At 56.6% G+C, this 14,000-nt stretch overlaps 3 protein-coding genes across 4 annotated transcripts; all 3 read right to left on the bottom strand.

The window, feature by feature from the left end:
• Positions 1-4,831: 4,831 nt before the first annotated feature.
• LOC131216085 (alpha-ketoglutarate dehydrogenase component 4) lies at positions 4,832-5,875 on the bottom strand. Its single transcript, XM_058210486.1, has 2 exons — positions 5,527-5,875; positions 4,832-5,293 (listed from the first exon to the last, which is right to left on the bottom strand). Exons 1-2 carry the CDS (start codon positions 5,686-5,688, stop codon positions 5,177-5,179), a joined length of 279 nt encoding a protein of 92 aa, XP_058066469.1. The 5' UTR covers positions 5,689-5,875; the 3' UTR covers positions 4,832-5,176.
• Positions 5,876-6,055: 180 nt separating this feature from the next.
• LOC131213716 (ubiquitin carboxyl-terminal hydrolase calypso) lies at positions 6,056-7,760 on the bottom strand. 2 transcript variants are annotated; one of them, XM_058207841.1, is made up of 2 exons: positions 6,839-7,760; positions 6,056-6,541 (listed from the first exon to the last, which is right to left on the bottom strand). In XM_058207841.1, exons 1-2 carry the CDS (start codon positions 7,667-7,669, stop codon positions 6,110-6,112), a joined length of 1,263 nt encoding a protein of 420 aa, XP_058063824.1. In that variant the 5' UTR covers positions 7,670-7,760; the 3' UTR covers positions 6,056-6,109. The 2 variants fall into 2 exon arrangements, with proteins under 2 accessions (XP_058063824.1, XP_058063816.1); XM_058207833.1 differs by having other exon boundaries at positions 6,056-7,760.
• Positions 7,761-8,314: 554 nt separating this feature from the next.
• On the bottom strand, positions 8,315-13,992 carry LOC131206667 (clustered mitochondria protein homolog). The gene is made up of 5 exons (XM_058199328.1): positions 10,801-13,992; positions 10,600-10,725; positions 10,312-10,527; positions 10,029-10,237; positions 8,315-9,956 (listed from the first exon to the last, which is right to left on the bottom strand). Exons 1-5 carry the CDS (start codon positions 13,975-13,977, stop codon positions 9,674-9,676), a joined length of 4,011 nt encoding a protein of 1,336 aa, XP_058055311.1. The 5' UTR covers positions 13,978-13,992; the 3' UTR covers positions 8,315-9,673.
• Between the last annotated feature and the right edge of the window lie 8 nt (positions 13,993-14,000).

Raw genomic sequence — 14,000 nt, 5'->3', positions numbered from 1 at the left:
GTGCGCTTTAAGGCACGGACGATAGATTCGGCACAAAACGTGCCCCCGGCGAGGGCTTGTAAAAACGGGTGAAAATGAAGAAAAAATACCGACGACGGCGGCGCAGCGCGCAATGAAGAGGAATGCATTCTTCTTTGAAGTTGATGCTCCCCACGGCACCGGCATGGCAGCATTCCATGCGATGAGGGGCCACCGGAAGATGACTTCCCGCCGCCACGAAGAATGGGCGATCGGTTCTACCGATTCGCTTTTCAATCGGAACGCCGCAAGAAAAACGGCACCCGGGTTGGGTTGTTCATTTTTGGCCTAGATTTTTGGCCCCCCCACCACCCAGGCTGTGCAGAGTTGCCAACTTTTCTTCGGAGTCTAATAAGTGTTGCCGCCACGTGTGCAAGGCTCATCGCCCATCGCGCTTTGTTGTAATTTATTTGTTTGTTTACCTATCTGCGTGCAGCGGTCGCGCCTGAAGCCCCGGGAACCGGAACAAAAAAAAAATGAGCCGAAACATAAACCATAGCCGGCCGCCGGAAATATGGCTTTGTTGTTGGCCCTGGCTGGCGGGCAATAAAATGCGAGCCGCGGCGACGAATCGGTTATGAATGCGACAAACCGGGCGACTTTCCAGCTTTGGGCCTACTCCGTACGCTCTGGTTGCTGAGATCACGCTGCTGCTGCTGCTGCTCAACCGATAATGGTCTTCTAAACAACGGTCCGGAAATCATCGATTATATTTCGGTCCCCGCAAAGCAGCCTTTGCTTTGCTCCGACGCAGTTTCAAATCAGTGTGCCAAAAGCAAAGCGGTGCAAGAAAAACATCTTCGTCCGGGGCCCGGGTCCTGCCTCGTAAACGACATCGACGATTATGCGTTTTTTCTCAACTCCTTCTGTTCCGTTCCGTTGCAGTTGAAGCCTCCGGTGCAGTCTGAGTGCTTAGAAACCCGACACAGACCAAGATCCTGCCCCGTATCCCCGGGATTAGAACGGCCGGCGACGACTGTGGAGCGAGAGGACCTTCCTGGCGGCCCCGGGACATTCGAGAAGGGTAAAAATAAACATCAACTCTCTTCGCCAGCCAGCCAGCCCAGCCATTGGCCGAAGCGGCTGGTTCCTGTTGTTCCTCTCTCTCTCTGTCTGACGACTTCTTCTCGTTCCTTTGCAGGGTGTGTGCCCGCCGCAACGCAAATAAAGAGATTGGAGAATTCAGATTTTATCTCCCTACACCAACCGGACCGGACCGGTGGAAAGTGGCCAGATCCCCCCCTCAACCTGCCGGTCATTCGTGCGAGATGGGGGAAATGTGTTTTATTTTTGCTCCAACGGGGCGCACCAGCCAACCGTATTTGCAAGCCGCCGTCGTCGTCGTCGTCGTCGTCGTGTTGTAGATTGGCCAGCGGCCACCACCACCGACCGGGGGCACGAAACTGAAAAGGACAATCACGGTCGGGTGCGAGCGAGAGAAAAAATAACAATTCGATTTGTGTGTGCGGACGGGGAACGATCCAACGACGGCGAAGCTGCTGCTGCTGCTGCTGCTGGCCTCCGGCTGTGGACCGGAACTCTCCCGGACTGCCCGGGCCGGGCTGACTACTGCATCCCTGCGCTGCTGCCAAGTTATCCTTCGGCACCGCTACCGGGCCACGAGAGAGGCCAGGATTGCATCGGTACACACTGCAGCAGCAGCAGCAGCACTCCACAGTGACGCTTGGTCGCACCCCGGCCTTCACTGCCGGTTGGCCGCGTGTGTGCTGCTTTTTGTGTCCTTTGTGTCCTGTCCCCCTGTCGCCGTTTCTCCCCTTTTCAATCGGTCACTTATTCCTTTCCTCTTTCTCTTTTTAGAAGCGGTTCGCAATAAATGCAATCGATGGCGGGCCTGTGGCAGCAGGACATTCCGAAGGCAGACCCCCTCCCCCCAATTGGTGCTGGGGCGGCGCGCACATGTGCCAGCACATTTCAAGTGAAATGTCCTCCACGGTCGAATTTAGACCCCCACTCCGCTAGACCCCCTTTTCGTGCGCGCGTGTGGGTCACAGTCTCCGTTATGATTATGGGGCGGCATTAGCGATGCTGCTGCTGTTGCTATTCCGCCCCGGCCTGGGGGGGGCATGTTTCCGCTGGCCACCCGATCGCGACGCGCATCGAGACATCGTGGGCCGCATGGCCGCTACGCCGATTCGCATCACGTTTGATTATCGCTTCATTAAGAATGCTACTTAATTACCAACATTTATCCGAATATCATTAATTAATTAACTATTTATAAACATGACCTTTTTGCGTGCCGCCCGACCGCCCGCACACCCGGTCCAGGTCGCCGGGTCGCCGGGTCGGGTTATGTACGCATTTTGCGGACCTTCTTCTTCGCCTTCGCGCGTAGATCGGCTCCACGTTGGGGTCCTTTTTTTTGCTGGCCATCACACAGAAAGCGTAAAATTCGACACCCGCCCGAGCGGGCGGGTCATTCACTCGGGGTGGAATTTCGGCCGCCCCTCCCCACGCTCCGGATGACGAATTGCGCGGAACTCGGCACCTCGGTGGGCCGCGCGTGGGAAGTTGTCAAAAATTATCATTATTGTCGTTATTATTATTAATAAGGTGGGGGCCGGCCGGCCGGCGTGTTCTGTGTGGTTCCCGTTCCCGTGTGGCGGCCAGCACGCAAGCGGTGCCAAATTCGGTTACGCCGAAAGAGTACCGAAAATTAACCCGGCCACCACGGGCAGGCCTCGGTTTGGGCCTGGTTGGAGGTTGGTCTGGACTCAATTGAAAGCCCGATCAATACACCCCGCCGTCCCGGACCGCGTGACGAGGATTCATACATTGACGGCGGTTGCTGGCCGCGCGGGCTCTCGGCTCGGTGGCCAATAATAATAACGATTAATAATTTGTGTTGTCGCCGACCGGCCACTGTGTCGCGGGGAATCGTGTTTTAATGTGTTTCGGGTTTTTTTAATGTGGCCACGCCGTCCCGTGTCCGGTCCGGCAAACGGAACAGGACACGCCGGACCGGGCTCTTTGGAGCATAAGTTTCGTTTCGGGAATGACTTCCCGAAACCACACCCGGGAGCGATTAATAATTTTCATCCTTTTGTGCGAAAAGTTACATTCACTTCCGGCCTTCACGACGACGACAATCACGACGAGTGGCGCGCGACATTCAATCTAAATTCATAAATCGCTCGATTTGTGCGTCCAAACACCACCGGAAGTGTGCAATAATGTGCGTGCGTGTGCGTTTCGCGTTCGGAACCATTAATTTACGGCCATTAAACCTGCACTGCATCGCGCACTTCCTTCCGGTGGACCCCGGACATTCATTAGAACGCGCTTTAAAGGGGTGGCAGAGAGACACAATCGGGCCGCTCGTTTTCCATTTAAAAGCTTAGATATTGAAAAGGCCCGTCCCTAAACAATCATGGCACAGCCCCGGTGCCACCGCCCGGCTCTCAAAGGGTGTTGAATTTTATTGGAGCTTTTAAAATAAATAAGATCGCCCGCTAGCTGGCCGGCCGGCCGGGCCAGTAGAGTGCCTAGGATAATGGGGACGAGGTGACCCTATTACCGACGACCGAGTGAGGCCCGGCCACAGCAGGGCAAAAAATGGTTAAGCAGAAAATGGGAAAACGAACCACAACGAACCCCCGTGCGCTGCGGAACAACCCGTGACGTATCCCGCGAAGAGCGGGAGGTTGGTTGGAAAAGTTTTAAACGGCCCCCCGGTCCGTTTAGGGACCACTCTCGGTTGGGTCGGTTGTGCAGTCGACTAGCTTAAAAGCGATAAATAACGATAAAAATTAAACGAATGTGTTAACGCGTTCGACACACCGGATCCGCCCCGGCGGGAACGGGTGGCGCGCGGCGGTCACCGAAAAGGTCCGGACGGGGCGGGAACGAGTGACCGGGTGGACAGGGCAAACAATTTGGAAGCCCCAAAAAGTCATTATCGAAAACATGGCACCGAATGCTCTCTCTCTCTGTCTCTCTCATGCGTCCGGACCGGAAAATCCGTGGCGCACCGAATCCGGGCCCAATAAGGGTTAAACGGTCGGCGGTGCTGCTGCCGCTGTGTTGGTCACCGGACCGGAGCCGACAGTGGTCGACAGGAAATTTTAATAAAATGCCTTTATCGCACGCACACATATGTGTGTCCGTCCTGCGAAGGAATGCATCGCGAGCGGCGCGCAGTGGAACATTTTCATAACCGGCGCCCAAAATGACCCCTGGTGGAATGGAAAATTAACGCTTTTTACCGACGATTGCCGGACGGGGCGCGGACGCACGTCCGCCGGAATTCTCCTTTCGCGTACGCGTTGAATAAATTATCCGTCGGTTCGATCCGCTGAAAATTCACCCGCGTCCCGCCGGGGACTTCAGTATTTAACCGTTTGTTCTTTTTGGGCTCGCGGGAGACAGAGAGAGAGAGGGAGAGTGGGGCTTCGAAAGCTTCTGCAAGGCGTTCCGAATCCTGGGCCGGGGCCACCGGAGTGCGTACGGAGCGCCGCGGCCAATGAATAGTTAATTGAATATAATTAATTTAACAAGAAGTCGGGCCCCCAAGTCCGCCAAGATCAAGAGTTTGAGACCGGCCAGACCGGTCGATGCTGATCTCCCACGATGTGTCACACCACGGGTGCTTAGGGAGCGCGAAGATTGAAGTATCAACTGGCCCCGGGGCGGATTGATACCACCGTTGATTAATTGACAGGTTTATCGGCTGGGGAAGCGGAATTATTTAAGCCACCGGAGAGGCCCGGGCGTTTTGATGGATCAAAATGTGTCCCTTTAATGGCACCACTGTATCGGATCGATAATGAAGACTCATCGTATGTGTCTCGCGTGTTTTAGCACCATTCTTGATATCGGACATCGAGGATTTATTTAGTGTTTAGCGTGTGGTGTAGTAAAGTGGCCGCATCCCTTGGAAGGTGGGCTTTTTACCGAAAATACATCCCAAAACTACGTCGCCAGAGTGCGCACTGGGAGAGGGAGTTTCGCGACACGGAGAAACGGGTTCACCTACGAGTTTCCTACCACATTCTTTTGGTCCCCCCCGGGGGCGGTCGAGACGTTGACGCTGGGGTCCCGTTAGGCCAGTGGCACTGGCACCGGGCTTTCATCCTCTCTTCTCAGCTGTTCCTTTTACTGACTAGACGCGGACGCGTGCGGACACGACGCCACGCTCTTATGCCGGTGGCCCACCGCGGTTAATCCATTCTGCCTCGACGTCATCGATCGGTTTTCGGCGGTAGCGCGCCGGCAGCTGCCACTCCTCGATGGCTTCTCCGGATGACACGGATCGCTAAAAATGGAACGGGTAGAATCATTAGCTCGGCCAACACACACAAACGCGGGGAAAAATGTGCCGACCATCGACACCGACAATGGAGGCAACAATTGTAAACAATTATGTAACCCGCCGATGGTCGTGCGGTGAATTTTCCTCCGCAGTGAAGACTAGATCGCTCCGTCGACGCTGGGACGCTCGAGCGAAAGGTCAGCGGGGGGCGATGGCCACAGCCGCCACCAACTTACCGCGGATGCTGCAGCTCCGCTGGCACCGGCCGCCGTGGACGGGGAAGAACCGGCCGCACCGCCAGTCGACTGACTGGCCACGTCCAGGAAGGGGCCTCCCTTGCGGAACTTGATCAGCGGAATGCGTCGGGCGGAGGATAGCACCGATCGTAACATTACCATGGCGTTGTGATGGCAACCGGTGGAAGGGCGATGCAGGACGGATGTGCCGTTCGATTCGCGACTTGTGGGAGGGCCGCGCGCTACGAGATCAACAATCACACAAACGATTCACTCACAACTCAATCGGGTCCCTGTATCGCGGAATGATTTTATTGACCCCCCTTCCTGTGTTATGAAAATCCGTCAGTCCCCGGCGCGCGACGATGACACAATCGCTGCGATGCAGCACTGAACCCACCACCATAAACACCAACTGTCAACGTGAGTGTCATTGAGTGAACCGCTCTTTGTTTACATTCACTGCGCCGCATGGAGCCAAGTTCCGCGCCGTGTTCGAATCGCACGAGGCCAACGGTAGTCAGTGTAACATTAGGTGTTTATTATCGAGAGCTTACGGGTATCAAAACGTGTACTGACGGCTTCACTTCCGTTTGCGGCACTTGGCCCGACCGCGCCGTCGTTTCGCGCCGGGTGTCTTCGGGCCGGATGTCCCATTTGTGGTGGCGGCGGCCTTTTTGTAGCTGCGCGAGATGGCCCGACTGGCGCTGGCTTGTATACCGCCAACGTTCGGTTTGCGGCTCGTGATGAGATCCTGGGACACGAGCTCGGCCAGCACACCCTGGTGGGCCAGCATCGAGAGGAAGGTGCAGATGAACTCGTCGTAGTTGTGGGTCCGCCGGCAGTCGTCCAGCTTGAACCGGTCCCGCTTCTCGTTCTCGTCGCACAGATGCTGCTCGGTGATGGTAATCTCCGATTCGAGGTTCTTCAGCAGCGACAGCAGGTCCTTCGGGGAGAATGTGCCCGCCCCGATGAACGATGGTGGCGGTGACGGTGGCGATGGATCGCGCGGGTCCTGTTCCGGCTTGATCGCGCTGCTTCCCTCTTCCACGATCTCCACCGAGTCGGACGAATTGTTGAGCGACACGAACGATTCCAGTTCCCGCGCCATCGGCACCGTGGACGATGGGGAAGGCGTCGGGAGCTGCTGCCGTGCCGATTCATCTTCGTTGTCCACCGTCGGTTTCTTCTCCTTGATGGCCAACAGCTCCGAGTACTCGGACGAGAGCTTCACGGGTGATCCCGGGTCCTTTTTGACCACCGTCGTCTCGGCCACCGGTTCCTTCTTCACCGCCGACGACGATGAGGTGGCCCCGTTGGCCGACTCACGCTTTTCCGATTTGAGCAGCTTCTCCAGCGCGGCCGATACGATCGTTTGGTTCGTGCGAAGCATCTTCAGCTTGTGCGTGATGCCAATCCGCCGGTCCGGTACGACCGCCATCAGGTTGAAGCGAATGTCCTGCTCGCCGGTCGTGATGCCCAGCCGATCCGACATGACGCGCCGGAACTTGTCCGTCCACGCTTCCCGCTCGCCCCACGGCCCGTGATCCATCGGGAACGGTTTCAGTCCGTCCAGCTCGAACAGGTGGCCATCGATCGGCACGAACGACACAAAGTGGAACGCTTCGCCCGTGAAGCGCCCAGTGCTGACGCCCGAGGTACGGTCCATCCGGCGCCGTGCCTGGGGCATTGCGTGCGAGTTGTGCGCACAGGCCAGCTCCGGCGTATTGCCGATCGCCCAACCCTTGTTCTCCGGTCCCATACCCTTCGTGTGCACCTTCAGCCGGCTGACGGTGGTCCCGAGGTCGATGTCGGAACAGTTCAGCAGCACCGAGAGCAGCGCGTGGGTCGCGCAACTGTTCGGGACCACCTGCTGGGCGAAGAAAATGTTGTTCACCGCGTCCTCGTCCTTCACGTAGATGTCGGTCGTTTCGACAATCTTGCGCCGTGCCCGCCGCTCCTCGATCCAGCGGAACAGAAAGATGAAACCGTACACCTGGCCCTCCAGGTTCTTCTGCAGATCGTAGATCTCTTCCACCTGCACGCCCTTCACACCAAAGTCCTCCAGCAGCAGGGTGAACAGACCGGGGTCACTCTCCAGCTCCAGCCACCCGTCCGTGAGGCGGTTGATGTCCACCGGCATAGCGTGTGGCGGGGTGCGGAATTTTCAGATAATGGCCGCACTTTAGGCGAACTTTATTTGTGTTTTCCCATTCGGATGGGTCGAACGCTTTTTGTTTACACACTCGTCTCTGCGATGCTCACGGCTTGCTTCGATGACAGCACTAGCTGTCAACGTCATTCGCACCGATGAACACCCGTGCCGTTCTGTAGTAACCTTGGTAGGCCGTGCATAGAAAAATTCGGCAAATTTATAAGAAAACAAACAATGTAATTAATCAATCTGCGCTTACGTTCTCAACGAACGTTTCTAATCGAAATCCAAAAATAAATTATTTTCAAACATACGCGTTTGTGCATATATATTTTTTATTTTTTTTGAAACGCCTCCCGGGACACGGAGCGTTTCAAAATGCCTGCTGTCTTGGGAAGCGTTTTCAAGCGACCGAAGCATTTCTGTGGCGCTACCTCCGCATGCGTTTGGTACCCTGTTACTTTGGCCAGAATTTCGGGCGCTGCGGATCGGAAGCAAATTTTGCCTTTTTTTTAATGGAATCGATTGGGAAACGAACCGCCCCGCCACGCGTATCCTTCCGGAAAAGGCTGTTAACCTCTTATTTCGGAGCATATTGAAACGAGACAAAATAGATGGATTTCTTTTGGAACTCTACTTCTTGAAAGGTTTATTGTTTTATGTGTATTTTCTTCTCCTCCGTTTCGATCTCTGTTCGTCTTGCATGCGCACCGAAGTATGATTATCTAAACAACGAAGGTTCCCGCCCCGCCTCGTCGTGGACCGTCGTGTCCTCAGTTCAAAAAAGCTAGCGCGCGCGCTCCCGCCTTAAGGGGAGTCCGTTTTGGCATAGTTTGTGCGCATCCTGTTCGCTTCGCAAACCAACACCCGCGGCGGCGGCGGCAGTGCGTGAAAATCCTATTCTACAACTAACGAAGGACAAACTAACGGTTCAAAGGATCGAAACAAAATACAAAACATTATCGTCGGCCCCTACTGTGATGCGCTTTTGTATTGTGTGGTTCGAGAATCCGATATGCCTAGCTAATTTCGATCCTAGCCGTTCGTTTGGTGCCGCTCATATTTCTAAGTAGTTCTATCGGCGCATGCCTATTCTATTTATGTGTGTGCGCGCGCGCACACGGGTGCGTTATGGCGTCATTCGTCTGCCAACATCATAGCAGGCGCGCTGTGAGCTTACGTGAGTCAGTTTGAAACCAAAGGAGGCGACTACTACTGTGTGCGTTACTGTTTGCGGTGAGGTTAGGGCTAAAAGAGTAGGCGCTTCTAGGGGCATCAGATCGGACGCGATCGCGATTTTCTAGTAATCATTGCACGCTCCCTGTGTTTATTGCACCACGATCGATGAGTTGAATCGTGTAGCTGCCGCTGTTGGTGTCCACGCGACCGGCGGGTTGGCGTGACGACGAAGGAACTTTAGGTTTACCTTTTCCAGTGTTTTCTTTTTGGTTTCTGTACGACTCTAAACAAAGAGGAACTGCTTCCGCACTGCTCCTGCCCGAAACAGTTTGAATCTTATCGGTTAATCAATTTGATCGACTCTCGCTTTGTCTTCTGGTGGCTCTTTCGCGCTTCTACCATTCTTACGGGCTACTGTTCTTACAGAAAAAAAAACAAATCCTACTCTAAAAGATGCTTCCACCGCAGACCAAGCACCAGACCATTCTAACGATCGCTCTCGGCAAAGAATAGAAGGCGCGGGCCACCCTAAGCTGGGGGTGTGCGCCAGAGCAGATGAGATGAGAAATTCAAACATGGCGAAAATACGCCCAAAAATTAAAGAAAATACCAAGTCTAGTCCAGGCCGCGCGCACGCTCCTTAAATCGCTCTGGCCGATCGTGTGTGATCGATTCCTTCGCCTCGAAGCCGCGTGTTAATGTCGGTGCAAAACAAAAGAATATTTCGAAAGACAGCCAAGGCGTTCAGCAGCCAAGCAGCGATCCCAGTCGGGCGGCGGCCGCCACGGTTGCGGTCAGTGGGATATGATGGTTTCAGCTCGATGCTGCCGCCGCCGCCGCCGGCGTTGACTCCTCCTGTTTCTCGTCAGCGGCACCGCCGACGCTCTCGTCCTCGTCGCGCTGCTCCTCAAAGGGTATGCCGGCGGCCGTTTTCTTCATCGTTTCCGTCAGCATCCGATTAACTTCCTCCTGATTGGCTTGCACGGGTGCCGGCGACGTCCCGGTCCCTGTCGCTGCCGCCGTCGCCATCGACGACGTTCCGCTGTCCTTTTGACGCTTTTCGATTTCGCTCTTAAAGTTGGCAATTTCTTTGGAACTGTAAGAAAGGGACGAGATGAGCAAATTGAAGGTAGGACGGCAACAAACACCGACGCCGCGTGTGGCTTACCTAATTTGTACGAAAATGATACCGTTGATCGCGTTCAGCATGTCCAGCACGGAGCCCATCGACGGGGGCTGAATGTGGATCGGAGGCAGACCGCTGTTGCGCAGGTTGCCGTTCGCGCAAACCATCTTCTTCTGCAGCACGACCGCCTGTTGCGTGAGGTGGCGCAGACACTCGGACGATTCCTGTGTCTTCTCGTGGCCCTCTCCGAGCTGGCCAGGACCACAACGGGAGATGGGAGTTGAAATTAGGAACCAAAACGGACGGCGAACGATCAATTTCTTACCTGCTGCTTGTAAATGGCGTATGTTTCCTTCTCGTTGTTCAGCGCCGACCGGAAGTCTCCCATGCAGCTCTGGGTGCGCGCGACCAGATGGTAGCTTACGGCGACCTTCAGCGACTTTTCGCCGTAGTAACGAATGTTGAGGGCCAGCGCGTGCTCGAGGAAGCGCAACGATAGCTCGTACTCACCGACCGCGTGCAGAATCAGACTGATGTTGCTCTGGTCACCAAAAGGGGTAAACATTAGTATCTCGGACATGCTCCCTTATCACTTTCGTCATTGGATACTTACGTCCATGAGGGCAATGTCGGGGTGGTTTTCCCCGCACACGATCGTCGCCAGGTACCGGGCACGGTACAGCAGCTTGAGTGCGGTGCTGATCTGGCTGTTCGCGAAGCAGTACAATGCAAGATGGGCCTATGGAAAATGAAAACGCACTCAAAATAAGGTCTCTCTTCCGACCACAAAAACCCCTGGGCAGCAATGGCTTACATATTCGGAAATGGTGTACGGATGGTCGACGCCGTTGACGCGCTCGCTCATCAGCACCGCACGCTGCTGGATGGCGAGGGCTTCCTGCGGGTCACCCATGATGTAGCTCAACCGGGCCAACATCCGCAGGCACTGGGCGTTCTCCGGGTGCATCGCGCCGTACACGTTGTTCAACAGATTGAGTGCCTCGCTGATCAGTCCGTACCCGTCCTGGAAGTAGCCCTGCTGGATCTTGGTCTGGCCCGTGGTGTAGAAGTTGTACGCATCCGAGGCCCGCGGATTGATGTGCTTCACCACCGGGAACACGTTCAGGATGTCCGTATCGACGAACGTGGGCCGCGCCGGACTCTTCAGCTCGAAGTTGTACTCACGCAACAGTATCTGAACGCCCGTCTTGAGACAGAACGCTCGCATCAGGCTAACCTTCTGTAGCTTGAAGTGACCGATCAGCGGTTCGATCGACTCGATCGCTTCCCCGCCGGCCACCGCCACCGTCAAATCGTAGTCCCAGTACGACTTTAGCTCCTGCCGAATCTGACCCCACAGCGATTTCGAGGTGAGCGTCTGCCACTCACCAATGTCACTGGCCGCCGCCTGGAACGCAGCCTTACCACCGGCACCACCAGTCGGTCCTTTCGCTACACCGGCCCGTTTGGTCTGTTTGCGCGTTTGTTTGCCCTTCGCTCCACCGCCGCCGGCTTCATCGAGACTGCCGGGACCGATCCCGTTGCCGGCACTGGCCGCAGCCGACCAGCCGCCGGTCGAGACGGTAAGGAAACAGTTCAGGAAGTGTGAAATGGCCGCCGCCATGCTCAGCATGTCCGTTTGCTGCATGTACACGGTAAAGATGTGCTTCGAGGCGCGCACGATCAGCTCCGAGACGGCGATCGTATGCAGATACTCCAGCTGCCGGATCTTGGCCAGCAGATCAACCACCTTCCCGAGGTAGCGCACGTTAATGCCCCGGCTGTGCAGTGACTCGGTCAGTGTGACCCCGTCCATCGGAGCCGACGAGTGATCGAGGCACTCGTGCACGAAGCTAGGGATCTGGTGCTTCACCAGGAACTCCGCGGCATCCTTCACCAGCTGCTTCTGCTTGCGCAGCCCCCCGTTTTCCGCTTCCACGTGCCGAATGCCGGGCGAGTACACGTCCGGGTTGAAGCGAATGTCAAACTCGTACTCCTTCAACGATCCGACGGCTTCGCAGGCCCGCTTCACCACCTCCTTGCTTTCGTTCTTCTCCTCGCTCGATATCAGCGATTCGACCAACGCCTTCGCATCTTCCGTCTGCACGGGTGTCGTTGCCGCCCGCACGAGCGAGTCTGCCCCCTCCGGGGCAAGCTTTGCTAGCTTCTTGCTGCCCTCTTCACCGTCCTGTGCCGCGGGTTTCTCACCTTCATCGCTAGCACCCTTCGTAGCTGCGGCCGCCTGCTTCTGTTCCTGCTTCTTCTTCACGCACTGCTGAAGCTGCAGGGCGGCATGCTTCATAAACATCAGATAGCGATTCTCCACGAACGCCTCCAAGAGCTCCTGGCGCAAGCAGCACAGCTTGTGCCGATGTTCGATCGGGAAACCCATCGTTCGGCTTTCCTTCCCCAGCCCGGACTCATCATCATCGCCCTCATCGGCGGTCGGTGCAGGAAGCACCAGGAAGTTCACGTCCGGTGGAAAGGTACGCAGCAGATCCAGAATATAGTGCCGTCCGTCGTTGCCGATGATGCCCTTACACTCGACCGACGAGCACAGTTCGATCGATTCCTCGCGATCGTTGTACACGCAGTGCGGAAGGATCTTCAGATGTTTGCCCGCGCTGTTCAGCAGCTCCAGGTACTTGGGGTGCGAGAGGACCGTCTTGCCGAAATCGATCGACCCGTACACAACCGATTGCTCCTGCTCGCGCTCCAGAATGCCCGGGATGATCGATTGCGCCGTCACGCGGTACCCCCGGTAGTCGATCACGACCGTGCCGAGCGTGTAGAGGCCCTCCACGTCGACCGCACTGTACACGCGCACCCCGTGCAGATCGTTGCGCGGTGCGACGAAAGCGGCCGCATCCCCACCCAGTTCCTTGTAGTGATCGCGCACGTCGAACCCGAGCGAGAAGAAAATGTTGTTCCAGATGAACATCTGCATCTTGGAGTCTTCGCCCGGATTGATCGCCATCACGTTCCCGTCGATCACGGCCATCGCACCGCGTGTGGCCGCCGTCACAAAGTCACTGTGCACCTTGAAGATGGCCCGTTCGCGCAGTAACCGCTCCGGCAGGGTGGCACGCGGGAGTTCACGCGTCGTCTGTAGCTCCTCGTTCCAGTCACGCGTCTGTCCCGGGATGTGCTCCTCGTAGCCGAGCTTCGACGAGAACGTGTCCTCGGCCCGGATCGCATCGATCGTGTGCTCCAGGGCCGGTGCGGCCCACGTGTACACCTGGTACGGGGTGGCCACCCGCTCGAACGGGTGCCGTTGGGTGCGCTTCTTCTGCATCAGCGCGAAGCAACGCCGGAAGGTGGGTGACAGCTGCGCCAACAGATCGATCAACGAGTGCGACAGCAGACTGGGGCTAGCGGGCCGCGGATCGAACGTGTCGTCCGTCGACTGATTGACGTAGAAACCGCGCGGACACGCCGACAGGTGATACCGCTTGTCCTCCATCGTCACCACGTACAGATACATTAGATCACCGTGCAGCTTCCGCGGGCCGGGCGGCGGATTCCAGGCCGACGTTGTTAACACCTTCAGCGGCTGCGGAGTGGCTCCCTTCCGGCCGGCCGCACTGCCCGGCTGCAGTGGCAACAGGGGCCGCTCCTGCGCTCCGGGCATAATGAAATCGGGTGGCGTGCAGTCGACACTGTCCTGGCGTACCTTCTTCTTCTCCAGAATGTCGCCCTGCGTGATCGCGTGCAGAAAGGTCAGCGAACTGCAGTCCACTCCGTTGTACGCATCGGCCGGATCGAGCGATTTCAGCAGATCGCGCACGTGGCGCACGTGGATGCGTGCCTCGCGCATCGTATACGGTTCCTCCACCACCTTAATGACCGAGCCCTCCTTCAGGCCCTCGATGTTCTTCAGTTCCGCAAAGTTGTCCAGCGTCGCTCCCGCGAGCTGCAGCGAAAAGCACGTCCGGTGGCACGTGTCCTCCCGATCCATCAGCAGCTGATGGATCTCCTGCACCAGCTCCATGCTGGACACCTGGATCGATAGCG

The sequence above is a fragment of the Anopheles bellator genome, chromosome 1 (assembly GCF_943735745.2).
Source record: "Anopheles bellator chromosome 1, idAnoBellAS_SP24_06.2, whole genome shotgun sequence".
Taxonomy (NCBI): Eukaryota; Metazoa; Arthropoda; class Insecta; order Diptera; family Culicidae; genus Anopheles; species Anopheles bellator.
This window is presented reverse-complemented; position numbering and strand designations above follow the sequence as displayed.

Bases quoted from the DNA above. Each gene is read 5' to 3' on its own strand.
- LOC131216085 (XM_058210486.1), bottom strand. From the start codon at position 5,688: ATGGTAATGTTACGATCGGTGCTATCCTCCGCCCGACGCATTCCGCTG. The intron at 5,294-5,526 runs GTAAGTTGGTGG...TTCCATTTTTAG, and splicing joins GCGGAGCTGCAGCATCCGCG to CGATCCGTGTCATCCGGAGA.
- LOC131213716 (XM_058207833.1), bottom strand. From the start codon at position 7,669: ATGCCGGTGGACATCAACCGCCTCACGGACGGGTGGCTGGAGCTGGAG.
- LOC131206667 (XM_058199328.1), bottom strand. From the start codon at position 13,977: ATGGAGCTGGTGCAGGAGATCCATCAGCTGCTGATGGATCGGGAGGAC. The intron at 10,726-10,800 runs GTAAGCCATTGC...CATTTTCCATAG, and splicing joins CGTACACCATTTCCGAATAT to GCCCATCTTGCATTGTACTG. The intron at 9,957-10,028 runs GTAAGCCACACG...CCTTTCTTACAG, and splicing joins ATCATTTTCGTACAAATTAG to TTCCAAAGAAATTGCCAACT.